Source organism: Otolemur garnettii, unplaced genomic scaffold (genome assembly GCF_000181295.1).
Source record: "Otolemur garnettii isolate 467f Iridium unplaced genomic scaffold, OtoGar3 scaffold00024, whole genome shotgun sequence".
Taxonomy (NCBI): domain Eukaryota; kingdom Metazoa; phylum Chordata; class Mammalia; order Primates; family Galagidae; genus Otolemur; species Otolemur garnettii.
The window spans coordinates 13,318,757-13,346,738 of NW_003852419.1; the positions used below are offsets into that span (position 1 = coordinate 13,318,757).

Here is a 27,982-nt window from a genome sequence, read left to right on the forward strand (position 1 = left end):
ATAAACTATGCACAAATTCAAAATCTTAATACCTTTTTTAGTCTCCATGAATTTTTCATAGGTATCTGGAAAATCATCTTCTGGTTTGGATTTCTCCACTGGTGCTACCACTGCTTTTCCTTCCTCCTCTTCATCTTCATTAAACCACATTTCTTCATCCTCTTCCAAGGCTTTTGCATCTCTACGAAATCTGTTACTACGCAATATAGATGGTACACTGTAAGAAATATATTACAAATATTGAGTAAAGACTTAAAGTTTATAGTCTGATTAAACTGAGGGAATAATTTATAACCAAGAGAACTGAAGTAATTTTAACTTAGCATAATTTATATCAAAATTACCTCAGTCATGAATATACAGCCAGAGAATGCCCCAAAATGTTTAGGATGTTCTAAATTAAACTAAAACTTCATCTCGAACTGCAATACAGAGTAGTAATTCTTCACATAGAGGATTCCTGGAAAAGAGGACATTCTAGCCTCCTCTATGTAACCCTGTGCGATCTAGTGATGGAAAGAAAATCCCTTAGTGAATTTTGCATCTAAGATCTAAACTACAGATAATTTCGGACACAATTTTGTAGGCTACAAATGCAATAAATAATTAAACAATACCTGTTCAGTTTCTGATTTTGTTTGTCTTTTTCTTGCTCATATTTAGTCTTCAATCCTTTAAACGTCTGAACATATTCAATCGATTCAAGTGCTTTATAAAAGTTTTCAACTATATGTGCAGTAAGAGACTTGATATCTTCCTGTGGAAGCACAAAATTTACATTTGAAATATAATGCGACCCTTGTTAGGAGACAAATTGAAAAAACTTATTTTTTGTTGCTTCAAAGCTGATCAAAAAAGGTTTTCCAAAAATCACCTTCCAAAAGTAAATGCCCTAGTTTCTTTACGTAGTACCACAATGAAAACTTTAAAAAAAAAAAAAAAAGGAGAAGCAATTTACCGGAGCTCTGTTGGCGGAATTTTTTGCATTTATATAGTACTTCACAATTGAAAAAGCACTTTTACATACAATTTCATTTGATCCTCATGACAATTCTATAAAATAGGTTTTATTAACCCCATATCACAGAAAAACAAAACTGAGCCTTTGAGAGAAGCTGGATGGTTTGGTCAAGGGCACACAGCTAGTTAGAGGGCAGATGTTAAAAGCCACATACAGAGCCTGGCAAAGGCTTGAAGGCAGAACTCTAAAGTCTTTCCTGCTGAAGAGATTGTCTTAAGCAGAAGTGGAAGAAAACAAGAAAGGGATGTCCTTACATAACTAATAATAAGCAGCACAGCTTCCTCCAACTATACTACATATACAGATCTGATAAACTCCCTGAAATTCCACTCCTCTATTTCCGCAGTCATCCAGTGGTATAATCTTTGTGAAATAAACTAGCTGACAGTAAGAAATGCACAGGCAACTTTTCTGATATGCCACAGTCTGGTTCCATTAAGGATTTTAAGTTTTTTAACCTAGTTCTCTTGGATAATAAAAATATATACAAAGGAGAAAAATCAGTTAACTTAAGTAAAATGGTCCTGTGTTATATACGGAACAAAAAGGTAAGTTTTGGGATTCAGTGTATACCTATCAACTGCTCAAATTTATTCTCAGAAAAACATAATTCAATCACGGGATGAGGGATGGGCCAATAACCTTGTAATTCATTTTATTATCTCACCAAAATTTAAAGGAGAAAAGTATAAAATTTAACAAACTAAAGAATAACATTTATAAAAATATAAAAAGTTCTGATTCACTAGAACAGTACCCTGTGAACCTGGATTCAGGTATCTAGGAAGCTAGTTAACCAGGTCCCTTCTATGTACTTCCACCCTCTTCATCCTTTCAGCCAAACAATCTTCATATGAGAATACTGTGTCAACAGAAATCTGACTTACAAGAAGAATAGGCAGTGAGTTTTTAGCTTTGACTTTTATCAAGTTCCTTGCAAACGTGGCCATTTATTCAGTGGAATGATTTCAGTGTGTATATGTAAGAAATGTAAATTTGTTGTCTTTGTTCCACAGTTATTCACATAGGGCTCTCACCAAATATTTTTATGACAAATCTTTTGGTGCCTAAAACTGAGTTGGAATACAGCTTCAAGCCCTGACTATGCTACCACCCAAATGGATGCCCCTGAATAGGTCACTTAATCACTTTAGATATATTAATTTCCTCAACTGTAAAATAAAATAGTTGGATTAGTCCTAATATCTTGGTCTCATCAACTTAAAATTCTAGGATTCTATCCCACCTTTTATGCTTTTTATATCAATGTCTACTGACAGGATTATTTTTCAATCTTTCTATTCATTTCTTAATTCCTACCCTTACAACAGAAAACCATGTTTTCCTAAAAGAACAAATACATAAGTATGCTTGACTGAAATGTCTACATATGCCAAATGTGATCCTAAAACAAACATTTGGTCAATAAAAATGGAACTGAAATGAGTGAATAAATAAGGGTTGCTATGCTGAATTTCATACTTTAAAATATTAACATTACTAAACTATAACCATGTGGCAAATAAGAATAAAAAAGTAACTGATTTCCAAAATTTCAGTTTATTAGAAATAGATTCTAAGACATGTAGAATAAACAATTTCAGGAGAAAAAGAGGAATCAAGAAATCACTTTGCATACATATAATTCTTTTATTTTTATATAATTACTTCTTTACATATAATTAATTCTTTTAGATATAATTACTAAGGTCTTTATACAAACTTACCACTCTTATAAATTCAAACAACTCAACAACAGCTGAATTCAACAGATTGTACCGAGTTCCATTATCCAGAAGTGCATTTATAACTGGCTCAAAAAGATTTCCCTTGGTGATGTAACGATTATAAAATTCATCTTTAAGGCCAATTATCCGCCTCATAAAGCGAAGAGCACCTAATTAAAATATAACATAGGGAAAAAATATTAAGGGGAGTAAATTGATGATCTTACTAATATCATTATATAGACATTTTAAAATATAAAGAACATATAAAGCAATGTATACATTCTTCTAAAAAAAAAAAGCAAAACTGTACACCTAAAATAATTGGGCTTTGGGAAAAACAGCATGCGGGGGAAGCCTGCTCAAAACTTACACAACTTTGTAGCAAAAAAAAAAAAAAAAAGATAATTAGGATCTGGGAGAACTCCCCAGGGAGACAGCTCCACAGCAAAGGGATTAAAAAACACATACCACCCCCCGGCCCCCCCCACAGGACTTAGAGATATGCTGAGACAATGCAGTGAAGACAGCTCAGGATCAGTAAGGAGCTGTCCGTGAGGGCACAGAAGTGGTGCAAGCTGCCACAAGCCAAGATTGCCTTGCTTCTCTGGTGGAGGGAACTTTAGAGACAGATGGGTCTTTTTAATTTTCAGAAAACACAGCCAACTGTACTCTTGATGCCAGTAACATAATAGGAGATTTAAAGTTGTTTTACTTCTCTGATGAAGGCTACAGTTCCAGTCCCCATTATTCTACCTCCCACCTTGTCTTGGAAAAATCATTTGTGAACCAACACTACCTCTACATCAAAATGACATCATTCTCTTCCTTACCACCTGATCATGAGGTATTGTGTCTAGGTGAACATACCTTGTGGCAGATCAGACTATATTTGTAAAATACATATTTCAGAATACTAAAAAGAAATCTCCCTTTTAACTACAGTTTTCCCTAGCTAAATAATGTTGGCAATATTACTGTTGAAATTTATGGAACATAAAGGACTGTAATTTTAATATTTTAGTGTTTGTTGGCTCTTCCTCTAATTTAATTTATTCTACAGATAACAATAGCCAAATCTTTAAAATACAGGGCTTCTGATTTTATAAGTCAGTCTCTCATTCCAGTCTTCTATGTGGATAGAAGAAGTCATTCACCTCCTTTTGTGGCAGGGTAAGAAACAGCTTACGTAAGAAGACTGAGGTACTGACAAAGGTGGGAGCGAACAGCATTCTCATATACTGCTAGAAAGTAAACTGATAGACACACAAAGCTATAGTTACAACAGCACGGTTTACAATAAAGGTAATTCTGAAACAATATAAACAAATACTGGAAATTCACTCAATTATGATATAGCCATATTAAGAGGAATACTCTGAAGTCATCAAAAAGCACTATAGGTCAAGTAGGAAAACATGAGAACATTAATCCTTCTAAAATTAACATAAAATAATTCTAATCAAGATGAACTGGATAAAGTGTTTTTTTTTTTTTTTTGTAGAGACAGAGTGTCACTTTATCACCCTCAGTAGAGTGCTGGGGCATCACACAGTTCACAGCAACCTCCGACTCCTGGACTTAGGCAATTCTCTTATTTCAGCCTCCTGAGTAGCTGGGACTACAGGCACCCGCCAGGATGCCCAGCTATTCTTTTGTTGCAGTTTGGCCTTGGCCGGGTTTGAACCTGCCACCCTTGGTATATGGGGCTGGCACCCTACCCACTGAGCCACAGGTGCTGCCCAGAACTGGATAAAGTTATTGTGGAAGAACACCTGTCTAAGAACAACCAAGAAAATTATGAAAAAGAAAAGTGGGGGGGGGGGCTCAATAGAGATACTACAATGGCATAAGGATAAATACTGCCATTATTTCATTTGGTGAAATTACAGACAATACAGAAATAACACAAATATGTATATTAACTTACTGCATTAATAAAAGTGATATTCAGTTCAGAAGGAAGAATATGGTTTAATAAAGGTATTGGGACAGTTGGCTATCTAGAAAAAAATAAAGCTAGACCTTCACTTCAAATCATATGCAAAACCAAAGTTCAGATGTATTAAATTACATGTATTATAAATGTAAAAAAGGAAATAATAAAAATACTAGAAGAAAAATGAGAATATTTGTATAATCTTAGGATACAGACTTTACGACAAAAAATTCAAAAGTTATAGAAAGAAGAAGAAGACGTCTTTGTCACCATAAGTAATTTGCAAAGGTATATGGAAAACAACAGCAGATACAAAGACAAAAGGCAAACAGGACATTTGTCCTTCCAAAATATCATAAACTGTTAAGATCTCTAACATAGAAGAGCTCTAAGAAAAAGACAATAGGCAATACACAAACAAAAATGCAAACTGTATTAAAATAAGAAAAGATATTACCAGGGGACAACGTAAATTAGAACAAAAATGGAATACCAAATTTTCATCATAAGATTGCTAACATTTTAAAAAGTGGTAACCTCAAGTACAGGGAGAATGTCAAGTGCTTTTTTCAATCTTTTGAGAAAGTAATCTGGCAGCTGTTAAGTTAAAGTTTAATATTAAAAAGTATAAAACAGGGAGGGCATACGAGGTTCATGCCTGTAATCTTAGCACTCTAGGAGGACTGCTTGAGCTCAGGAGTTTGTCTGAGCAAGAGTGAGACCCCATTTCTACCAACAAAATAGAAAAAATTAGCTAGGCATAGTGGGACACACCTGTAACCCCAGCTACCTGGGAGGCTGAGGCTGGAGGATCACCTGGAATTTGAGGTTGCAGTGAGCTACTGCACTCTCTACCTTGGGCAACAAATCAAGACTCTATCTCAATAAATAAATAAACAGCATAAAACATCTAGGGATTTTGTCTTGGCAATCTCGTTATTAACAAACTATCCTAAAAAACAACTAAATTAGTACTTAAAACATGTATGTGCTATACGCTATTTACCAATGTGGTTTGGAGTGCAAAAAAGCAAAAACAACCTTCTAATCCATCCACTGGAGAACAGTGGGAAAATGTGTGGAAAAGCCTGCACTGTGGAATCTTACTCAGCCATATTTAAGGAAAAAACTCACACCTATCAATTAACCGAGAATATTATTAAAAGGGTGAGAAATGTGTTAATATGACCTTGTTTTTGTAAAAATAAAAACAAAAAACCCTATATATATATACATATATATGTGTGTGTGTGAATGTGTTTATGTAAATTGGTACGTAGAGTATGAAAAAAAAGAGTGAAAAGAAATAATGCAGGCAAATAACACTGGCTACCTTAAGGCTACAAAAATTAAGAAGGTTTGAGAGATTAACATTTTCTCTACACATTAAATTATGCAAGAGAGTGTGTGTGTGTGTGTGTACATAGTAGAATCTCCATAGTTGACGACCTTCTTAAATTGACCTAATTTTCATAGACTGGACGTACGTCACATACGCTTATCAGTGCAGTAGGCCTAGTTCCTAATGTTGACCACCTCTGTATGCTGCCAGTTTATGACAGTCTCTGGGTGGCCAACTTACAGAGAGGTTCTACTGTATATATGTATGTTTTTTAGAGGTGAAGCCTTACTAAGTTGCCCAAGCTGGTATCAAACTCTGGGCTTCAAGTGATCTCCCCGCCTCAGTCTCCTGAATAACTGGGATTATAGACACATATCTGCTTGGTTCATATTTTACCTATAATCTTTCTAGTTATGATAAAACCATAAAGGTCTTTTCATTTTGGAGGAGAAGACAGTTTCTTTATCTCTATTTGCTAGTGAAACTGTGAAGATGAAAGAGAAGTTTACAGTTTCTAAAAATAAACACTGAACCAAATACAAGGATAATTACAGTCGCTATGAACTGACAGTTTGATGAAGCACATGTAAATGGTAGCAGGATTGGTTCTGTTAGTAAAAACGCTGTCACTACACACGGTACTGTTACCACTACAGAAGTTATGCTAATTGAATCAAAATGTGTAACCTTTTAAATAAGAACAGAAAACAAAAGAGTAGGACATCTCATAATCATCTCATTAACAGAATATATACTTCTAAAAAAGAAATACATAACTTCAAATGGGTAACTTCAGATTTTCTATTAAAATGTTGCTTCTTAAAAAAAAAAAAAGTTGCTTCTTAAAATATTTTATACTTACATAAGGCCAGAAAAGTGTGCTTCGAGTTCATCAAGACCAAGACTCTTCTTAGCAAGTCCTTATTCATAATATAGTTTTTTATGTGATAGGTGTGATGTTCCACACAGAACGTGAGTAACTCTAAAATTAAGGCAAGTAGCTGTGCTGTTTGATAATTATCTACAAAAGAAAGTCATCTCATGAAAATAAAATATTGAACACATCTAAATAGAGAATAAAGCTTACATCCTGTATTTAAGCTCAAAGCTTAAACTGCATTTCCTCCATTACTATATTAAACAAAAATGCTATATGTTTTAATTTTTTATTTTTTAGGCAGACTCTTCATAAGTGTATTGTCAGTTTTACCTATCAGATAGATATTTTCTAAGACTCTTACTTGTATAAAATACTAAATGATATTAACAGGAAGAAAAACTAGATAAAAACCTATAAATATGTTAATATTCATTGCAGTGAGGCTTTCTTGGTGATGTTTCCTTTTTTTTTTTTTGAGACCGTGTCTCAAGCTGTCGCCTGGGGTAGAGTGCCATGGCACATCACAGCTCACACCAACCTACAAATCTTGGGGTAAAGTGATCCTCTTGCTTCATTTTTTTTTTTTTTAATTTTTAGTAGAGATAGGGTCTTGCTTTTGCTCAGTCGGGTCTCGAACTTGTGAGCTATCTACCCTCCTCGGCCTCCCAGAGTGCTAGGATAACGGGTATGAGCCACTGTGCCCAGCCAATGTTTCCTTAGTAAGTGCTATCATAATTAATATTAATAAATCTATAAAAAGGTTCACAGGAGAGAAAATACCTCAAACATTTTGCTTAAAGTGGCTCAATCCAAATTTCTCAAGAAAAATACAGCTTTTAAAAAAGTCATTTTTAAAGCAAAAGATATTTTTGGCTATTTGAATACCAAATAAAAAAGATTATTGGCAAGCTTTTTTTTTTTTTTTGAGACAGTCTCATTTTGTCACCTTTGGTAGAGTGCTGTAGTGTCACAGCTCACAGCAACCTCTAACTCTTGGGCTTAAACAATTCTCTTGCCTCAGCCTCCCAAGTAGCTGGAATTATAGGTGCCCGCCACAATGCCCAGCTATGTTTTGTTGTTGTTGTTGCTGTTGTCATTGTTGTTCAGCAGGCCTGGGCTCGGTTCGAATCCACCTGCCTTGGTATATGTGGCTGGTGCCCTACCCACTGAGCTATGGGTGCTGCCTACGGCAAGATTTTTTAACAATAATTTTTAAATCATCCACTCATATGATATCCACAAAGAGAGGCTAATAAACTAGCTTTTCCCCCTCCTCTCTCAGGAAGCTTTGGTTTAAACATTTATAGAATAATTTTGAATTATTTCCTGAATATCAGATTTTAATGTATGTCAAGGGCTTATAAGGACAATCATTCACTCCTACAACAAATGCCTTAGACAAAGAAATACTACTGTGAAGAAATTCTAAAATCAGAGGCTTACAGAATAAAAAACTGACATCATCTAGTACAACTATTGTACTTTTCAAGATTAAACACATAAATATTTTGTCAAACTACAATGCTATCAGGAAAAAAATCAGCATTATTTTACATAAAGAATAGCCATCAAATGCACAAAATAACATTCCAGTATTTCCAGGGTCATTTCTATTATACTTGCAATGCAAGAAAAGAGTTTGCTCCAGACCAATTTACATAACAGTCAATATTACAGCCAAAATGTGAATTAGTCCCTCAGCATTGAAAACAATTCTTCTTTCTCAATTCCCAAAATTTACTTACAAAAGACTTTTTAACAATGATCTACAGAGTTAAACAAATGTCTGAATTTCATTTTTCTACATTAGGATAAGAAATTACCCCTATCTTTACACTAATCTAATCTCTGAATAGCTTCCTTATTTGAAACTGTCTTTCCTGGTGCTTTGACAAGCACGTAGGAAAGAGAATTCCAGGTATCCACAGCACCCTTATCTTCAGTAATACCCAGGCTCAAACCTGGGACGCTCTAAGTACAAGCTAAAGTTTAGATTCAGATTCATGAACAGTAAGTATAAGGTGGACATAAAGACCAATTCTGAATTAGCTAGTCTTTGTTTACTAGATTTCAAATATAGGAACTAAGTCCTTACCTTTCAGACTATGTCTCTCAAAACGTCAGAAAACAAGCTGTAACCTTACAGAACACAAAAAATTCTAACTGGTTTTCCATCTTTTATGTTGGACAAAGTAGAATTTTTTCTTTACAATGGAGAAAAGAGATCTATGCTTGGATTTTGTTTTTAATGCTGAAGTATGTTTTTCTTAGCCTTGTATAAATGTATTATAAACTGAATAGGAATAAGCTTACAATTTGCATGAGTTCTTATAATATGAATTAGTACTTACCGGGACAAATTGTGTTGTTTTTGTTAGATCCAACTATATTATCTAATAAAAAAAATTAAAATCAACTACTTCAGTAATAGTATCTCACATTTCCCCAGTAATTTATAAAATACAATGCACATCTTCATTCATAATCTCCTTTTACTCTCAAAATAACCATAAAGATTTGTTTGTGCTGATCAAATACTATACCTATATCGGCAGTCTTTTACAAAATTGAGTACAGATGTGAAATTATTAAAAGACAATATAGCAAAAATATTCTAATAAAAAAGTAAGATTATATAACCAGGGATAGTACTGACATATCTTGTTTTAACATCTCCTATTCATCATCCAACAATTAGGGTATGTCTCTGCATTTGATTTTTAAAAATGGAAAATGTAAACATTTTTAAATCCAGAATAAGACATATGTTAACAGTGTATTTATGCTTTGAATTTTTAAAAAAACCTAAATTAAGTAGGCCATTATAAGTAACTTTTGATTTCCAGGCATACACCCTAGAATACATCTAAGCACACGGGTGTCTAGCGAAATCCAAGAATTCACACTGACGCATTATTTGTAATACCAAAAGCCAGGAAGAAATGTATTATCAGGGGCAGAATGTCCCAATTACAGCATGCTCATGTAACTATGCAGGAGTTTAAAGTAAGTAAGAACTCAGGCCGGGCGAGGTGGCTCACGCCTGTAATCCTATTACTCTGGGAGGCCAAGGCGATTGGATTGTCTGTGCTCACAGGTTTGAGACCAGTCTGAGCCAGATGGGGACCTCGTCTTTAAAAATAGCTGGGTGTTGTGGTGGTAGTCCCAGCTACTTGGGAGGCTGAGACAAGAGAATCATTTGAGCCCAAGAGTTTGAGGTTGCTGTGAGCTGTGAAGCCGCAGCACTTCTGTCTATGGCAACAAAGTGAAATCCTGTCTCAAAAAAAAAAAAAAAAGAACTCTGGGTATCATTATGAACAGATCTTAAAAATAGCATTGGAGGCATGGTGCCTGTGGCTCAAGCTGCTAAGGCGCCAGCCACCTACACCTAAGGTGGCAGGTTTGAATCCAGCCTGGGCCCACCAAACAACAATGACGGCTGCAACCAAAAAATAGCCAGGTGTTGTGGTGGGCGCCTGTGGTCCCAGCTACTTGGGAGGCTGAGGCAGTAGACTCGCTTGAGCCCAGGACTTGGAGGTTGCTGTGAGCTGTGATGCCAGGGCACTCTACCCAGGGGGACAGCTTGAGGCTCTGTCTCCAAGAAAAAAAAAAATAGCATTGGATAAAAAGAAAAAAATGCAGAATAATATATAATAGGAGTAAATGTATATCAACAATGAAAATATGGAAAATAATACCATATTACACATATTATGATAACATAACTGAATATAGGAGTGATGAACTCCAAATTTAGGAAACCCTCACAGATGGGAGAAGTAGGGATGGGGTAGGAATAAGAAAGTGAAGGGGCACAAAGGAAACTCCAATTAAATCTGTAACTTTTTTCTTTTTAAAAACATCTGGAAAAAGACACAAGTTACCACAACCTGAGAGATACAGCAAAAGCAGTCTTAAGATGGAAATTTATTGCATTACATGAACATTTGAAAAACATAAAGAGAGTGCATCAACAAATGCACAAACCACCTAATGGAACTGGAAAAAGAAGAACAATCTAATCTCAAACCCAGCAGAAGAAAAGAAATAACCAAAATTAAATCAGAGATTAATGAAACTGAAAACAAAAGATTCATTCAGAAAATTAACAAAACAAAAAGTTGGTTTTTTAAAAAGATAAAACAGATAAACCTTTGGCCAGATTAACTAAAAATAGAAAAGTGAAATCTCTAATAACCTCAAACAGAAAAGATAAAGAGGAAATAAGAGATCCCACAGAGGTATAAGAGATCATCTCTGAGTGCTACAAGAAACACTATGGACTTGGCACCCATAGCTCAAGCAGCTAAGGTGCCAGCCACATACACCAGAGCTGGCAGGTTCAAATCCAGCCTGGGCCTGCCAAACAACAATGACAGCTACAACCAAAAAATGGCCGGGCATTGTGGCAGGTGCCTGTAGTCCCAGCTACTTGGGAGGCTGAGGCAAGAGAATGGCTAGAGCCCAGGAGTTTGAGATTGCTGTGAGCTGTGATGCCATACCACTCTACCCGGGGCAAAAGCTTCAGGCTCTGTCTCAAAAACAAAAATAAATAAATAAAAAAGAAAAAAGAAAAAAGAAACTCTATGCCCAGAAATTTGACAATGTGGAGTAAATGGATCAATACTTGGAATCACACCCTCTCCCTAAACTTAACCAAGAATAAACAGACCTCTCGAACAGACAGATTTCAAGAACTGAGATTGAAGAAACAATAAAATTAGCTGGGATTTATGGCGGGCACTTATAGTTCCAGCTACTTGGGAGGCTGAGGCAAGAGAATTGCTTAAGCCCATGAGCTTGAGGTTGCTATGAGCTATGATGTCATAGCACTCTACCAAAGGTGACAAAGTGAAACTATGTCAAAACAAACAAACAAACAAAAAAAAAACAAGAAAAACAAACAAACAAACAAACGCCCAACAAAAAAAAGCCCTGGTCCAGATGGCTTCACACTAGAATTCTATCAAACCTTCAAAGAGGAGCTTATACTCATACTGCAGAAATTATTCCAAAAAATTGAGAAGGAATCTTCCCTAACACATTCTCTGAAGCAAACATCACCCTGATACCAAAACCAGGAAAAGATCCAACTAAACAGGAGAACTTTAATGAATTGAGATGCAAAAATTCTCAATAAAATCCTAGCCAATAGATTACAGCTACACATTAAAAAAAATCATTCATCATGATCACATAGGTTTCATCCCAGGAATGCAAGTCTGGTTTAACATACACAAGTCCATAACATAATTCATCATATCAACAGAAGCAAAAACAAAGACCATATGATTCTCTCAACAGATGTAGAAAAAGCATTTGAAAATTCAGCATCCTTTCCTAATTAGAACACTTAAGAATACAGGCATAGGTGGCGTATTTCCTATTCTGATCGAAGCCATCCATGACAAACCCCAGCCCATATTATACTGGAGTAAAACTGAAAGCTTTTCCACCTGGAAATGGAACCAGACAAGGTTGTCCTCTATCATCACTACTATTCAACATAGTGCTGGAAGTTCTAGCCAATACAATCAGGTAAGAAAAGGAAATGGCATCCAAACAGGGGCAGAAGAGGTCAAACTCTTGCTATTTGCTGATATGATCTTCTATCTAGAGAACCCCAAAGACTCAACCAACAAGACTCCTGGAAGTGATAAAAAAAAATACAGCAATGTCTATCAATGTCTACGAATCAGCAGCCTTTGCATATGCCAATAATGGCCAAGATGAGATGCTAATCAAGTACACAATTCTCTTCATAGTAGCTTCCCCCCCCCAAAAAAAGAAATACCTAGGAATATACATAACAAAAGAGGTGAAGGAACTCTACAAAGAAAATTAAGAAACCATAAGAAATAGCAGAAGATGTTAAGAAATGGAAGAACATACCATGTTCTTGGCTGGGAAGAATCAACATTGTGAAAATGTCTATACTACCCAAAGCAATCTGCAATTTCAATGCAATCCCTATTAAAATACTGGCATCATACTTTCAAGATTTGGAAAAAATAATTCTTCCTTTTGTATGGAAGCAGGAGAAACCTCGTATAGACAAGGCAATTCTCAGCAATAAAAACAAAGTTGGGGTTATCACTCCACCAGACTTTCTGCTGTACTACAAGGTCATGGTAATCAAAACAGCATGGTATTGGCACAGAAATAGAGACATTGACATTTGGAACCAAACAGAAAACCGTGAGATGAAACTAACATCTTATAGCCTGATCTTTGATAAATCAAACAAGAACATACACTGGGGAAAAGAATTCCTATTCAATAAATGGTGGTGGGACAACTGGATAACCACATGTAAAAGAGTGAAACTAGCCCCACACCACTTACAAAAACTGATTCAAGATTGATAACAGATTTAAATCTATTGAAATAAAAAAAAAATACTCAAAGAAAGTGTGGGGAAAATACTTGAAGATATTGGCCTGGAGAAAGATGTTATGAAGAAGACTTCCATGGCAATTGCAACAACAACATAAATAAACAAATAGGACTTAAATTGAAAAGCTTCTTAACAGTTCAGGAAACAACCAAAGTATAAACAGACAACCTTTAGAATGGAAATGATATTTGCATATTGTGAATTAGACATAAGCTTGGTATCTAGGATCTATAGAGAACTCAAATTAATCTACAAAAAAAGACCCAACAATCCCATGTATCACTGGGCAAGAGACATGGATAGAACCTTCTCTAAAGAAGACAGGTGAATGGCTAACAAACATGAAAAAATGCTCATTGTCCTTAATCATCAGAGAAGTACAAATCAAAACCAGCCAGAGGTATCACCTAACCCCAGGGAGAACGGCCCACCCACATCACAAAGTCTCAAAGCTGCAGATGCCGGCATGGATGTGGAAGTAAGGAAACACTTACACACTGCTGGTGGGATTGCAAACTAATACAACCTTTATGGAAGGAAGTATGAAGAATCCTCAAAGAACTCAAATTAGACCTCCCATTTGATCCTACAATCCTATTATTGGGCACCTACCCAAAAGAAAAAAAATCCTCTTATCGTAAGGACATGTGCACTAAACTGTTTATTGCAGCTCAGTTTACAATCACCAAGATGTGGAAACAACCTAAATGCCCACAAACCCAGGAATGGATTAACAAGCTGTGGTATATGTGTGCCATGGAATACTATTCAGCCATTAAAAAGATGGAGACTTTACATCTACTTTACATCTTTTGTATTAACACAGTGTTCCACTATATGAATACAGCACACATTATTCATTTTCTGACCACAAATAATGCAGCAATGTTCTTATATCTGCCATGGATATGCACATTCCCTAAGACTGCCCATATACTCAGAAAAGGAATTAATAATTTTATGTAGGATATACTCATAATAAAACTTGATTAGTTTTGAAAACATTCTGTTAAACTGACCTTCTCTTTTTAACTGACTCATCAGATTAACATTCTTAGACAGTGGCTAATATTCTATTATTATTTCTGATTTCGGCAATTGAATTGTATACTTATCAAAGTATTTTGTTGATGTTAGTATGATAATTTAAATATTGCTGACTGATAAAATCCAAGAGAACTGCATTATCTATGGCTAAGCTGAATACACTAAAAAGCAAAAAAATCATTTCTAAATTAGATACACGCAACTGTGAATAGCTAGATGGATACATCTAAAACCATAGGATTTTGCATCCCCCTACTGCGTCAGAAGTATCTTTAGGTTTTTACTGTATTCTAATAAACTGAAACCTGAAATTGCAGCTGATGAATTAACATACAGAAGACACATTTGACTCCTGCAATTACAAGAGATACAGGATACAATATAAAAGATAATAAATGTTATTGGTATATATTAAGTCTTACAATTTTAGTAGTTTTTTTCCTTTCTTAAAGGGTGTATACATTTTTTTTGTACCCTCTCTCTATAGGGATATGACTGTACATTTAGAGATGAAGTTTCTACTCACTCTAGATATCAGTTCTAATAACTCAGAACAACATGCTTCTTTTGCTAAGTGTCTACGTGCATCTCTCTTCCTACCCTGAGATAACATTCTGCCTCTTTCTCTCTTTTTTTCCAATTCTTTATATACTCAGAAAAACTTCTCTAGTAAATAACTAGAAATGTTATGCCAAACTATATTCTTGTTCCACTTTATCATTCTCTTCCACAGCCACTAAAAAACAAGGGAAATCATGATTTTATACTAGAGTTTAAAGTTTTCAGCAGTAATTTCCTTATCATATAAAGCATCAAGTAGACAGCCTATAATTCTAATATTTATTTTACCCTTCTTTAAAAACAGAAATCATAAGCAAATAAATAAGAGACCTTACCCTTTTCACATTTGTCTTCTGATGTGTTGGTCAAAAGCGGTGCTGTGAGGACATGCATACAATGGTTGTAGAAGAAATTTAGAAATTCACTTTTTTCAGTTTTCTGAAACAGAGAATTAAAAAGAAAACTGTGCTAACTTTGTAATGAATAAAACATCCTTAAGAATTAGCAGTGCAGATCATTTATAAGAAATACTTTAAGATACTGTGAAAAACCAAAAAGTGAGTTATATTCATTTAATCTTATTTCTGCATAACTTAAAATGAAGTTGACTTCATGCTATATGTTAAGTAAAAATAAATGTAAGATAAATAACACATAGCATCATAACATTTTTCCAAGGGAAATCATTCAAAATAATTTTCTTTTCAAAAGGTGTTTGTGGCTGGGCATGGTAGTTTATGCTGGTAATCCTAGCACTCTGGGAGGGTGAAGTGGGAGGCTTGCTTAAGGAAAGGAGTATGAGACCAGTCTGACCAAGAGGGAGACTCCCATCTCTACAAAAGTTAGAAAAATTAGCCACATATGGTGGTAGAGTCCCAGCTACTGGCAAGGTAGAAGCAGGAGAATCCCTTGAGACCAGGAGTTGAGAGTAAGACTATTTAAAGAAGAAAAAAAAAAAGAGTAATCTGAACTGCAATAAAGAGCCAATCAATCTATTATATAACATGGTGATCACAGTTAATAACAATGTACTGTATACTTGAAAATTGCTAACAGAGTAAATCTACCATAAATAAATGAGATAAATAGGCAAAAAACTAAGTAACATGTACATCCGAACAGCATGCACCATAATCACCACTTTTTTTTTTGGAGTCAGAGTTTCATTTTTCCCACCCTTGGCGAAGTGCCATGACATCACATAGCTCACATAACCTCAAACTCTTGGGCTCAAGCGATTCTCTTGTCTCAGCCTCCCAAGTAGCTGGGACTATAAGTGGCAGAAACAATACCCAGGTACTTTTAGAAACGGGGTCTCGCTCTGACTCAGGCTGGTCTCGAACCCGTGAGATCAGGCAATTCAACCACCTTGGCCTCCAGAGTGCCTGTATTTCAGGTGTAAGGTACTGCACCTGGCCCATAATCACCACTGTTGATCAATTTCTCTCTGCATACTATACTGATATCCCCCCAAGAATGTACCAAAAAAGGACTTTATAAAATTTTCTCATCTTTAAAAATAACAACATTCAAATGTGAAAGAATATTTAAATCTGTTTTTCAATAAAAACTAAACATTTTTTAAAAGAATAAATCAGGCGGTGCCTGTGGCTCAAAGCAGTAGGGCACCAGCTCCATATGCTGGAGGTGGTGGGGTCAAACCCAGCTCTGCCAAAAACTGGAAAAAAAAAAAGAAAAAAGAATTTAGGGTGCGCCTGTGGCTCAAAAGGGTAGGGCGCCATCCCCATATGCTGGAGGTGGCGGGTTCAAACCCAGTCCTGGCCAAAAAAATAAAGAATAAATCAATGGGCAGTGCCTGGAGCTCAGTGGGTAGGGTGCTGGCCACATACACCAAGGCTGGTGGGTTTGAACCCCTAACCCAGGCCAGCTAAGACAACAATGACAAGTGCAACAACAATAACAAAAAATAGCCGGGCATTGTGGTAGGCGCCTGTAGTCCCAGATATTTCGGAGGCTCAGGCAAAAGAATCTCTTCAGCCCAAGAGTTTGAGGTTGCTATGAGCTGTGATGCTATAGCACTCTACCTAGGGTGACAGCTTGAGACTCTTTCTCAAAAAATCAATCAATCAATCAAGCCATTTGATAGTAGCTTAATGGCTTCAAATTCAGAATGTCAGATTTTAGCATTGTTTCAAATTTTAAAAATCACTGAATCAATTTATCAAGCTATTACATAGATAAATTTACATCTATTTTTTATTTATTTATTTATTTATTTTGAGACAGAGCCTTAAGCTGTCCCCCTGGGTAGAGTGCTGTGGCATCACAGCTCACAGCAACCTCCAACTCCTGGGCTCAAGTTAGTCTCTTGCCTCTGCCTCCCAAGTAGCTGGGACCACAGGCGCCCGCCACAATGCCTGGCTATTTTTTTGGTTGCAGCTGTCATTGTTGTTTGGCGGGCCAGGTTGGATTCGAACTCACCACCTTAGGTGTAAGTGGCTGGTGCCTTAGCCACTTGAGCCACAGGTGCTGTGCCTACATCTATTTTTTAAATTTATGAAGTTTATAATTGGAAAATAATGTCTTTTGATTTTTGTTAAACTTGTAATGATTTAAAAACAATGAACACGGCTCGGCGTCTATAGCTCAAGCGGCTAAGGCGCCAGCCACATACACCTAAGGTGGCGGGTTCGAATACCCAGCCTGGCCCACCAAACAACAATGACAGCTGCAACCAAAAAATGGCCAGGCGTTGTGGCGGGCGCCTGTGGTCCCAGCTGCTTGGGAGGCGGAGGCAGGAGACTCGCTAGAGCCCAGGAGTTGGAGGTTGCTGTGAGCTGTAATGCCACGGCACTCTACCCAGGGGGACAGCTTGAGGCTCTGTCTCAAAAAAAAAAAAACCAAAAACCAAAAAACAAAAAACAAAAAACAATGAACATATTATATAAAGAAGAAATATTCTTCTACATTGAAATAACGGCTATTAATATTTTAGAGTACTTAATCTTTGAGTATTAAGGATTTATGGACTTACTCATTGAATATTTTTTATGACAATAAGCAATTAAGCTCATTATTAGTAATTTTTCTCTTTTTAAAGTGATAAAACTAAATAATATAAATAATATAAAAATTTATCATTTGAAAAGTTAACATTTTTTTAAGTGTATAGTTCAGTACTATTAAGTATATTCACACTGATGTGTCTTATTTATTTATTTTGAGACAGAGTCTCAAGCCGTCACCCTGGGTAGAGTGCCATGGCATCACAGCTCACAGCAACCTCAAACTCTTGGGCTGAAGCAATTCTCTTGCCTCAGCCTCCCAAGTAGCTGGGACTATAGGTGCCTGCCACAATGCCTGGCTATTCTCTTTTGTTGCAGTTGCCATTATTGTTTTAGCTGGCCCAGGCCAGGTTCAAACCCGCCAGCCTCAGTGTAAGTGGCTAGTGCTCCACCCATTATGCTACAGAAGCCGCCCAATGTTTATTAATTTTTCGGAAATTAACACACAGAGGCCAAGAACTATAAATGGAATACCTAACAATTTACTAAGATTTTATTTTTATTTTTTTTGAGACAGAGTCTCACTTTGCAGCCCTAGGTAGAGTGCTGGGACATCATAGCTCACAGCAACTTCAAACTCTTGGGCTCAAGTGATCCTCTTGTCTAAGCTTCCCTGATAGCTGGGACAGTAGGACCCTGCCCCAACACCTGAATACATTTAGAGCTGGGGTCTCACTCCTGCTCAGGCTGGACTCGAACTCCTGAGCTCAAGCAATCCACCAACCTTAGACTCTCAGAGTGCTAGGATTACAGGTGTGAGCCATTGTGCCCAGCCCTAAATTTACTAAGATTTTAATAGATTAAAATGTTGGAAACGAATTGCTACAAGAGTACCACTGCTACTTTAATACTAAGTGTACAAACAAGTATTCGTTGTCTCTCAAAATTTTATTATAAAACCAGGTTAAATTGAGTAGATCAAAACATTTTTATCTCAAGGTTTCTTACATTAGTTGTAGCCAGCATGTTCTCTGGATCAATAAGAGTACGAAGAAGTCCCATTAACTGAACAGCACCTCCTAGCTCAGGATCGGTATCACAGATCATCTGTTCAATTACTACATTAATAAGAAGGATATCCTGGAAAAAAAAAAGCATCAAAAAAACCCCCGTTTTTCCTTTAGACCTTATTTGGATATAAGATACACATACCATTTGAAGGAATAAAATCAGAATAGCATTTGAAAGAACAAGATCAGAATCACACAGAAAACAAAAAATGGAAGACCTTAAATTTTTTTCCCTTGAATATTTTCAAAGTTTTATAAACACAGTACAGTGAAAAATCCCACTCAAAGAAAAAAAAAAAGGGCAGAGCATGCCCCAAATTATAGCAATGATTTTTGTTCACTGGAGGTTGTAACAGACTCTTACGTAGGTTTCAACCTAAGTAATGAACTTAAAAGCTGACAAAATAAGCAAGATCACATAACATATGACCCTAAAATATAGATCACTTCAGCCTCTAACTAGAAATCCTACCCAGGGAAAAAAAAAAAAGACAAAAAAAAATCCAGTATATAACTCTCTATAGGAGGTGAGATAAGTGAACGTTATATTATAAAATGATTTAATGCCAAACAGATTTGACACACACTCTTGGGTCTTAATATAAAGGGCTATACCCTAACCAGGTGGCTTACACCTATAGTCCTAGGCGTTAGGGAAGTTGAGACAGGAAGATCACCTGAGCCCAAGAGTTTGAGTTTGTAGTGAGATATAATATGCTACTGTGCCACTATACTCTAGGCCCAGGAGTTTGAGACCAGCCTGAGCAAGAGGGAGATGCGCTCTCTACTAAAAATAGAAAAACTAGGTGGGCATTGTGGTGGGAGGCTACTTGGGAAGTTGAGGTGGGAAGTTCCCCTGAACCCAGGAGTTTGAGGTTGCTGTGAGCTTAGGCTGATGCCATTGCATTGTAGCCTGGGCAACAAAGTAAGACTCTGTCTCAAAAACAAAAACAAACAAACAAAAAAAAACAAACCCTGAAAGCAACTGCTTAGTACCTGACCTAACGGCTTTAAATTACAATTGAGTATCACTCAACATTTAAAAAAAAAACAATATTTAAGAATCTTTTTTTTTTTGAGACGGAGCTTCAAGCTGTCCCCCTGGGTAGAGTCCTGTGACAACCCAACTCACAGCAACCTCCAACTCCTGGGCTTAAGTGAGTCTCCTGCCTCAGCCTCCCAAGTAGCTGGGACCACAGGCGCCCGCCACAACACCCGGCTATTTTTTTGGTTGCCGCTGTCATTGTTGTTTGGTGGGCCCAGGTTGGATTCAAACCTGCCACCTTAAGTGTATGTGGCTGGTGCCTTAGCCACTTGAACCACAGGCGCCAAGACAGTATTTAAGAATCTGATTCAGTTTTACTCTTTGCCAATATTTGTTTAAGTATCTGTTTTTTATTTATAATAAGCAAAATCAATTGCCACATATTCTAAGTTACAAAAGTCACAACAGTTCTGAAATCCATTATTTTATTCCAAAAAAGATTAAGATTATGTCTTTTAATAGTTTGTAAATACTGGTAGAGTGTTACAGGAAATTTACATGGAACCATGCATAATTACTTACATCATCACTCTGCTGAGCTTCTTGCATTACAAATTCTCGGACCATAGATGGACTAAACTCTACTAAATAAGAAAATATATCTGTAGCAGCTGATCTGACTTGCAAATCATCCATGCCCTGATAAAAGAAAAACTAGGTTATTTAGACTATTCATGAGAGTTACTGCATTTTTTCTTCTCTTCCAAATATGTGTACTACCTCTCAACTTTTAGATTAAGGTGTTGTATTGTAATCAATACACATATTTCCTTTCAGGAAGTAAGATTAAAACTACTTTCACAATAAATAATACCAAGACTTTCTATGTATATAAAAAACCTCTCTGACCTTTTCATGCTTTCTTTTTATGTATTAAAACTTTTAGGCAGCTCAATGATTAATTTCGGCTAGGTTTTATCACCAAAAAAAAAATATTCAGAGAACCTAATATATCAATCAGCACAGGTTTATAAATCAATGCTTAAAAAATGCTGTAAACAAATCTGGGGAGATCTAGTTTAATATATGCAAAAATTTGAATATTATCCCCAGCTAAGGCCTCAATCTTTTCAGAATGTCTTTTGTCCTGGATTTGCCAGGGTTTATTCCTAATAACATTCTATCTTCCATTAGTCACCTAACAGATCCTTCTGACAACTCTTTTTGGACATTTTTACCCTCCCTGCCAACAGTTTTCTAAGATAGTGATCCTGAATGCTTTTTCTCCTCCAACACATGAAAGACACATGATCTGTAACTTAACAAAATTTTCAGGTGATTCTAAAACCATTTCCTGACCCAGTAGTTCTTTCTGAAAGTGTAGTCCAGGGAATTCTGGGGAGGAGGTCTAATATCCTTTGCAGGAAGTATACAAGATTTAAACTATTTTCATAATATAAATTAATACTAAGACTTTTCAGTCTTTTTCACTCTCAATTACAAGGACAGTAATGTTTTCCAGAGGCTACATAACATGTGATATCACAACAAATTAAATGTAGACATTGCTATGTAAATCCAGCCACCTTATATCAGACTAAAGGGATTAGGGAAAAAATGTATAATATTGTGTCATTCTTTTCATCAAATTTGTTTTTTGTTTTGGGAAAATTATTTTTTCATAAGTTTTTAATGTTAACATAGTGGACTGTCACTTTACTACTTAAAATTTTTGTTTTAATTTTTCACATAGTAAATACCAATGGATAAAATTCATATAAACAAAAATCTAAGAATTATGCCTTAACTCCATTTTGCAGCATGAGACCCCCTATTTCTGTCTGTCCTTATTCCACTCACTAACCTAGAAAGGAAAGGCATTTTACTGATTTCTATGACACACACTAATTATTGTTACAGAAAAGATAACTGTGCAAAAACGTGGAGTTTTTATTCACTGTAAGCCATATTCTATGCAAGTGATTATATATTGATGTTACAAATTGAATCAGTAAAAATCTGAAAACTGAAGACATTCTTGCATTCATTCAGTATCAGGTAAATTAAACTAAATAAGAGAATTCAATACGCATTCCTATAATGAATACTTCCCCATCCATAATATAAATCTGTTATAAATTCATAATTTCAAAAACATGAAAAGAAACTGTATAATTACCATTACAATTTCAAGAGCAGGAAGAATTCCCAATTTTGCCAAAGTTTTGAAAAATGCATCCCTGTTCTGAGGTTGTAACGTCTGAGAAAATGCACAAAATTCCTTGAAAAAGTTAACCTGCAATGTTAGAAATCACAGTGAGAAATTGCTAAAAATAAAAATAAATTTGGGGCACACTATAATGTGATATATCACAATGTGGAATTCATCCTTTTGAAGGCTTTCATCTTTTCTGAGTAAAACTGGCTTCTCAAAACCTACATTAAAAAACAGAATAAAAACTAGCAACCCATTAGAAATCAATCTTGCATTATTTCTCAAACACTGACCAATTAAATCTCTGAAGACATTCAGTGCAAAAATGCCACGTTACGGAATTTGCTTTGAATTAAGAACACATATTTTCACAGAAACCATTCTAACAGACTCGCTGGGTTCACAGGGAGCTCTCAAAAATAAAATTAAGAGTTTTAAGAACTGAAAAGGACATCAGAGATTCCCTAATCTAAAACACTAATTTTTCAAGTGAGAAAATGGAGTAGGCTAGTAATAAATACATTAAAAATGACTTGGGTGGTTGATCGTTTTTGTTGTTTGCAGTTTTTGGCCGGGGCTGGGTTTGAACCTACCACCTGTAGTATACGGGGCTGGCACCCTACTCCTTGAGCCACAGGTGCCACCCTGGTTGATTGTTTTAAGCCAGCAAACTTTCATTATTTTGTAAAACTCTAAATATCTAATTATAATGTCTGAAAAAAATGGGAAACAACAGTAAATTGCAATCATTATTCTCTTCCCCAAAACATAGTTTATATCCCAAAAAGAAGTGCTTACAAATAAACTGGAAAACAAAAAACATTTCCAAAGAACTGAAGTATTTATCATTCATTTACTCAAGAAGCATTCTTTTTACCTTTTAGTTAAAAAGAAAAGCATCTCTATAATTTAATATCTATAACCATAAAAATTTGTAAGTTTGTATTTCTGCCCTAACAAAAACCAATTACCTCATTTGGGATTTATAAAGCATATCAATTTCCTCACGGTGGTGATGGGAAGATCTATCAGAATATCTTAAGAGTGTTATAAAATATGCAAAACAAAAACTGTAGAAATTTTAAGAGCCCTAGACTACAGGGAAAGGGGAGGGGGAGGATGGGTGAAGAGAATGATATTGTGGGGATCACGCCTACAATTTATCCTATTTGGGTACAGGTGAATATGTCTAAAGGTTGAATATAAATGTCTTAACATAACAATTATGAGAAAGACATGATGGCTATGTAAGCCACTTGGAGGAGAGTTTTCCAAACTGCATATAGAAGTAACACACGTATCCTATGAGAGAATTAATGTACACAATTATGATCTAATAAAAAACAAATAAAAAGAAATTTTGAGTAATCATTTTATAATTCAACTTAAATAAAACTTTCAATCATACTAACTATAAAAAATACTCTCAAGTTAACACATTTAAGATTAAAAACTGTCCACACCAAATGAGTAACTGCTTTCTGAAAGTTTGAATTTCATGAATAACTTACCAATTCACGTCGTTTATCATCATCTGTAGCCTCATCTGTTAATTGTGCAAAAACTTCAGACAAAAATTTCTCATCTTCCTGCATGAGAGGAATTATTACGAAATACTGATAAAAATATAGTTACACTCATTTATATGATTTATACAAATTATCATAAAAGTAGCTGAAAACTCAATAGCATTTCATAATGAAAATAAAAATCTCAGGGTATATTTGTGTTACAATTTCCCAAAACTTGCTGCTGGGCAGAATGGCTCACGCCTGTAATTCTAGCACTGTGGGAGGCAGAGGTGGGTGGATTGCTTAAGCTCAGGAGTTAGAGACTAGCCTGAGCAAGAGAGAGACCCCCATTTATACTAAAAATAGAAAAACCAACTGGGTACTATGGCAGGCGCTGTAGTTCCAGATACTTGGAATGCTGAGGCAAGAGCATCACTTGAGCCTGAGAGTTTGAGGATGCAGTGAGCCATGCCACGGCACTCTACCCAGGGTGAAAGACTGAGACTCCATCTCAAAAACAAAAAGAAAAAGCCAATCAAACAATTTTCCAAAACTTGATGACACTATTCAATTTTAGTTATATACACACTCGTACCTAATTAACCAGAAATCTCAAAAAAAAAACAAAACAAAAGAAACTCTTTAGAAAATAAAAATGTATGTGCTACAGGTGTTAATATGAAAATTCGTTTACTTTGATAGTCACTCTAGACTCCTTTGAGGGTCCATTTACTCTTAATTTAAATATCATCGTCAATCCACAACAGATTAGAAAAAGAACTTCTATGACACAACACAGAGAATCAGGAAAGAAGGCTGAATTCCGGTAGCAGAAAAAATTACAAAGTCCTTTAAAACTCAAGAACTCATGAAATATAATAATCTACAGCCCAGTCCTCTATAGTCTTATGGTTCCCAAGGATATAACTAGATAAAAAATTCTACAAATAATTGCTTTTTATATTGCTGACTCTGAGGCATTAAAAGACACATAAATTTTAATTTCCCTAGGCACTGCTTAAAAGAACATGTGTTGAAGTCTAGAAGGGATATATTTTAAAATATTAACTGTGGTTATCTCTTGATGATAGGAGTAATTTTTTTTCTTGCTTATCTATATTTTCTAATTTTCTACAATAAGCATGGAGTATTATCACAAAGAAAATACTGACAAATATTGAAATTCTCTTTAGTGATGTTTTCTGTTAAAATTTCCTAAAAGAAAATGGTCAGAAAAAGGGTAAATGGTAAAAAAAAAAAAAAAGAAAAGTGGTAAAAAATTGGTGTGTTTAAACTTCAGTTATCTTCAAAATTCACTTTTATAAAATACAATTTCCATTAATTTTTTTTCCTTTTAAGAGATGATCTTATTCTCTTAAAAGGAAATATTGCTCAGGCTGGAGTGCAATGGCACAATCAAAACTCACTGCAGACTGGGCTCAAGTGATTTCCTGCTTGGGTAGCTGGGACTACAGGTGCACGCTACTATGCCCAGCTGATTTTAAATTTTTTATAGAGACAGGTCTTGCTTTGTTGTCTTTGGTCTTGAACTTTTGGCCTCAGCAATCCTTCTGCCTTGGGCTCCCAAAGGGCTAGAATTACAAGTGAGAGAGCCATTGTGCCCAATTTCTGTTAATTTTAATTAAAGTAGACTATTCTAAAAAAGTCTATAGTGGTAATACCTGTTTGGTTTATGACATAATCAAATTGTAACAAACTGTAACATGTAAAGGATATACCTCTAAAATCTGCCCTTTTCTTACTGCCCAGTAAGTGCTATCAATCCCTTAAGTCCTTTCTGAAATAAGGTAGAGCGTGTATGAAAAAATGAATGAAAACCACTAGGTACAATTATAAGGCATATAACATCCTCTCTCGCTAACCCTTACCTGGTGCTACTAAAAGAACAGTAGGAGATAAATCATTTCAATAGATGATGTTTCTTTTCTTATTTTGTTGACTCCTTTTGGACCTTATACACTATAGCCCAAATCATCCAACCATCCATCCATCAATCTTTTAAGGGAGTTCATATGCATATGTAATCTTTTACTTACCCCTCAAATCACTTTTTTCCAAATATTTTTAGTCTCAATATTCTAGGTTTGAGTGAACAAATACATATATACCTCCATTCACACCTTCTGTAAATTTTTATCTTTCTGCATCTCTCCCAGATTAAATCTGCTTCCTTTCCTGTCAGAAAATTTTTAACTTTTTCAGAATATTTTCATAGGAAAAAAATTCCAACTCCTTGATAAATGCAATTTCTCATTTAAATTCTTCTTATATGATTCAGTACTTGTGAACTGATAGCTAGAAATGCATAAAATATTATACATCAAGGCAATCTCAAGTATTATCATTTATTAAGAAAATGCTTTCTGATTCCAGGTATATTTTTTTCCTGATTCCAACATTACCCTTGATGATATTGGTTAATCTGTTATAGCAAGTATGTATTAAGGCAGCAAGGGATTAATTACTTAAAGCCTATCATACAGTTGGAATGTTTACTCCAAAATTTTTTAGTTCTCCAAGTAATTAAACAAATTTCTTTAGATCATTTTTTCTTTTCCACTTGGTTTTAAGAGGTTTTATTTTAATAAATACAAATACGTATGTCAAATTGTGTGGTTGCTTTTCTGGATAATATAACAAAATTCTGAGGGGGAAAAATGGGGTTGCTGCTAAAAATTATAACTCAAACTTTTTTTTTGCAAAAACGTAAAAACAGGCAAAACAAAGTAGAACCTGTTTATCATTTTTAGAGTCCCATTAACACAGAAATTTAGCATTAGATCAGACTTTACAACATTACAGAGACTGCCTTGTCCAATTTTAAATTTTAGGAGACTGAGATGCAAAGGGTGGACTTGAGGCTAGACAGAGATAGATTTAGAAACCATGTCCCTCAAATAATAAATGAGGTTTTTGTTACTCTTATCAGATAAAGTACAGAACAGGTTCCCAAGTAGTTCAAAATTGTGACTCAAACCAGTGCAAAACATACATAGGTTAGAATGGACCAAATCTAGTAATAAGCACATGTGATTTAATATGTTAAATCCTACATGAGTTAAAAAAAAGTCTCTAAAAACAAAATGAAAAACCATTATCACTTTGAACAGTTTTTTTAAAGGCATTTGAAGATTTTACATATTTAATTAGTAACTGCAATGAAAAGTTAGAAATTTTCTTCTTTTGGTGCTAAAAACATAGTATTTGCAAATATGCTTAAAAAAGAGACTAAACCATTGGGTTTATTTTAAGCTTAACTCTTATCTATAGAACAATGGGAAAATAGTAATGTGTTAAAATGTCACCATGTTTTTTTTTGGCTCACTCATGTAATCCCAGCACTCTGGGAGGCCAAGGCGGGTGCATCATCTGAGCTCAGGAGTTCGAGACCAGCCTGAGATAGAAGGAGACTTTATCTCTAAAAAAAAAATAGCCAGGTGTTGTGGCAGGTGCCTGTAGTCCCAGTTACATGGGAGGCTGAGGCAAGAGGATCGCTTAAGCCCAAGAGTTCGAGACCAGCCTGAGATAGAAGGAGACTTTATCTCTAAAAAAAAAATAGCCAGGTGTTGTGGCAGGGGCCTGTAGTCCCAGTTACATGGGAGGCTGAGGCAAGAGGATCGCTTAAGCCCAAGTGTCTGAGGTGACTGTGAGCTATGACAAAGTGAGACTGTCTCAAAAAAAAAAAGTCAGCATTTAATATTCCTGTCTTCCATCATTTCAACAAGGGGAAAAATGAATACTTTCTTTTCGGAAAAGGCTCTTATTCTGTAGATGTTTGTGTGGAAATTAAAATTTTACTTTACTGCTTTTAGGAATTTAATGTGTAAAATATTTTTAAAGTATACTGCTCAATTCGGGACATAGAGATTTTTTTCAACTGCCATTAACTAGAAAATTCAGATTGACTAAAATCTTAAGCCCCATCATGCTTTAAGAAAATGTTAATGCATATGAGTTTAGTCAGTGATGACAATAAATGTTCTTGTATAATTTTTCAGGTAATTAAATCTAATTTAAGCTAGAATTTATGTTAAGTACCTTTGTACTATACCTCAATTTGGCCCAGTTGGATAAAAGGCTTATATTTTCACTTGGTTTATATAACTCATGTAACAGCAGGTTAAAACTCATTTAAGAAGCCACAGAAGCCAGGTGTAGCGGCTCATGCCTGGAATCCTGGCACTTTAGGAGGCTGAGGAGGAAGAATTGCTTGAGCCTAGAAGTTTGAGATGAGCCTGACAAATGGTGAAACTCTGTTTCTACAAAACAAGAAAAAATAAAACATAGCCAGGAGTGGTGG

At 35.4% G+C, this 27,982-nt stretch overlaps 1 protein-coding gene across 4 annotated transcripts in view; it reads right to left on the minus strand.

The window, feature by feature from the left end:
• PPP4R3B (protein phosphatase 4 regulatory subunit 3B) overlaps positions 1-27,982 on the minus strand; it is a 63,760-nt gene that overhangs the window by 10,333 nt on the left and 25,445 nt on the right. Inside the window, exons 5-14 of one of the 4 annotated variants that reach the window (XM_003787931.3) lie at positions 23,662-23,739; positions 22,115-22,231; positions 20,518-20,634; positions 18,889-19,020; positions 15,250-15,352; positions 9,261-9,302; positions 6,892-7,050; positions 2,749-2,918; positions 618-757; positions 33-217 (exon numbers count right to left, since the gene is read on the minus strand). In XM_003787931.3, coding sequence (XP_003787979.1) covers positions 33-217; positions 618-757; positions 2,749-2,918; positions 6,892-7,050; positions 9,261-9,302; positions 15,250-15,352; positions 18,889-19,020; positions 20,518-20,634; positions 22,115-22,231; positions 23,662-23,739 — 1,243 coding nt within the window. The remainder of the gene's footprint in view (positions 1-32; positions 218-617; positions 758-2,748; positions 2,919-6,891; positions 7,051-9,260; positions 9,303-15,249; positions 15,353-18,888; positions 19,021-20,517; positions 20,635-22,114; positions 22,232-23,661; positions 23,740-27,982) is intronic. The other 3 variants (XM_023512096.1, XM_023512097.1, XM_023512098.1) reach the window with 3 other exon arrangements.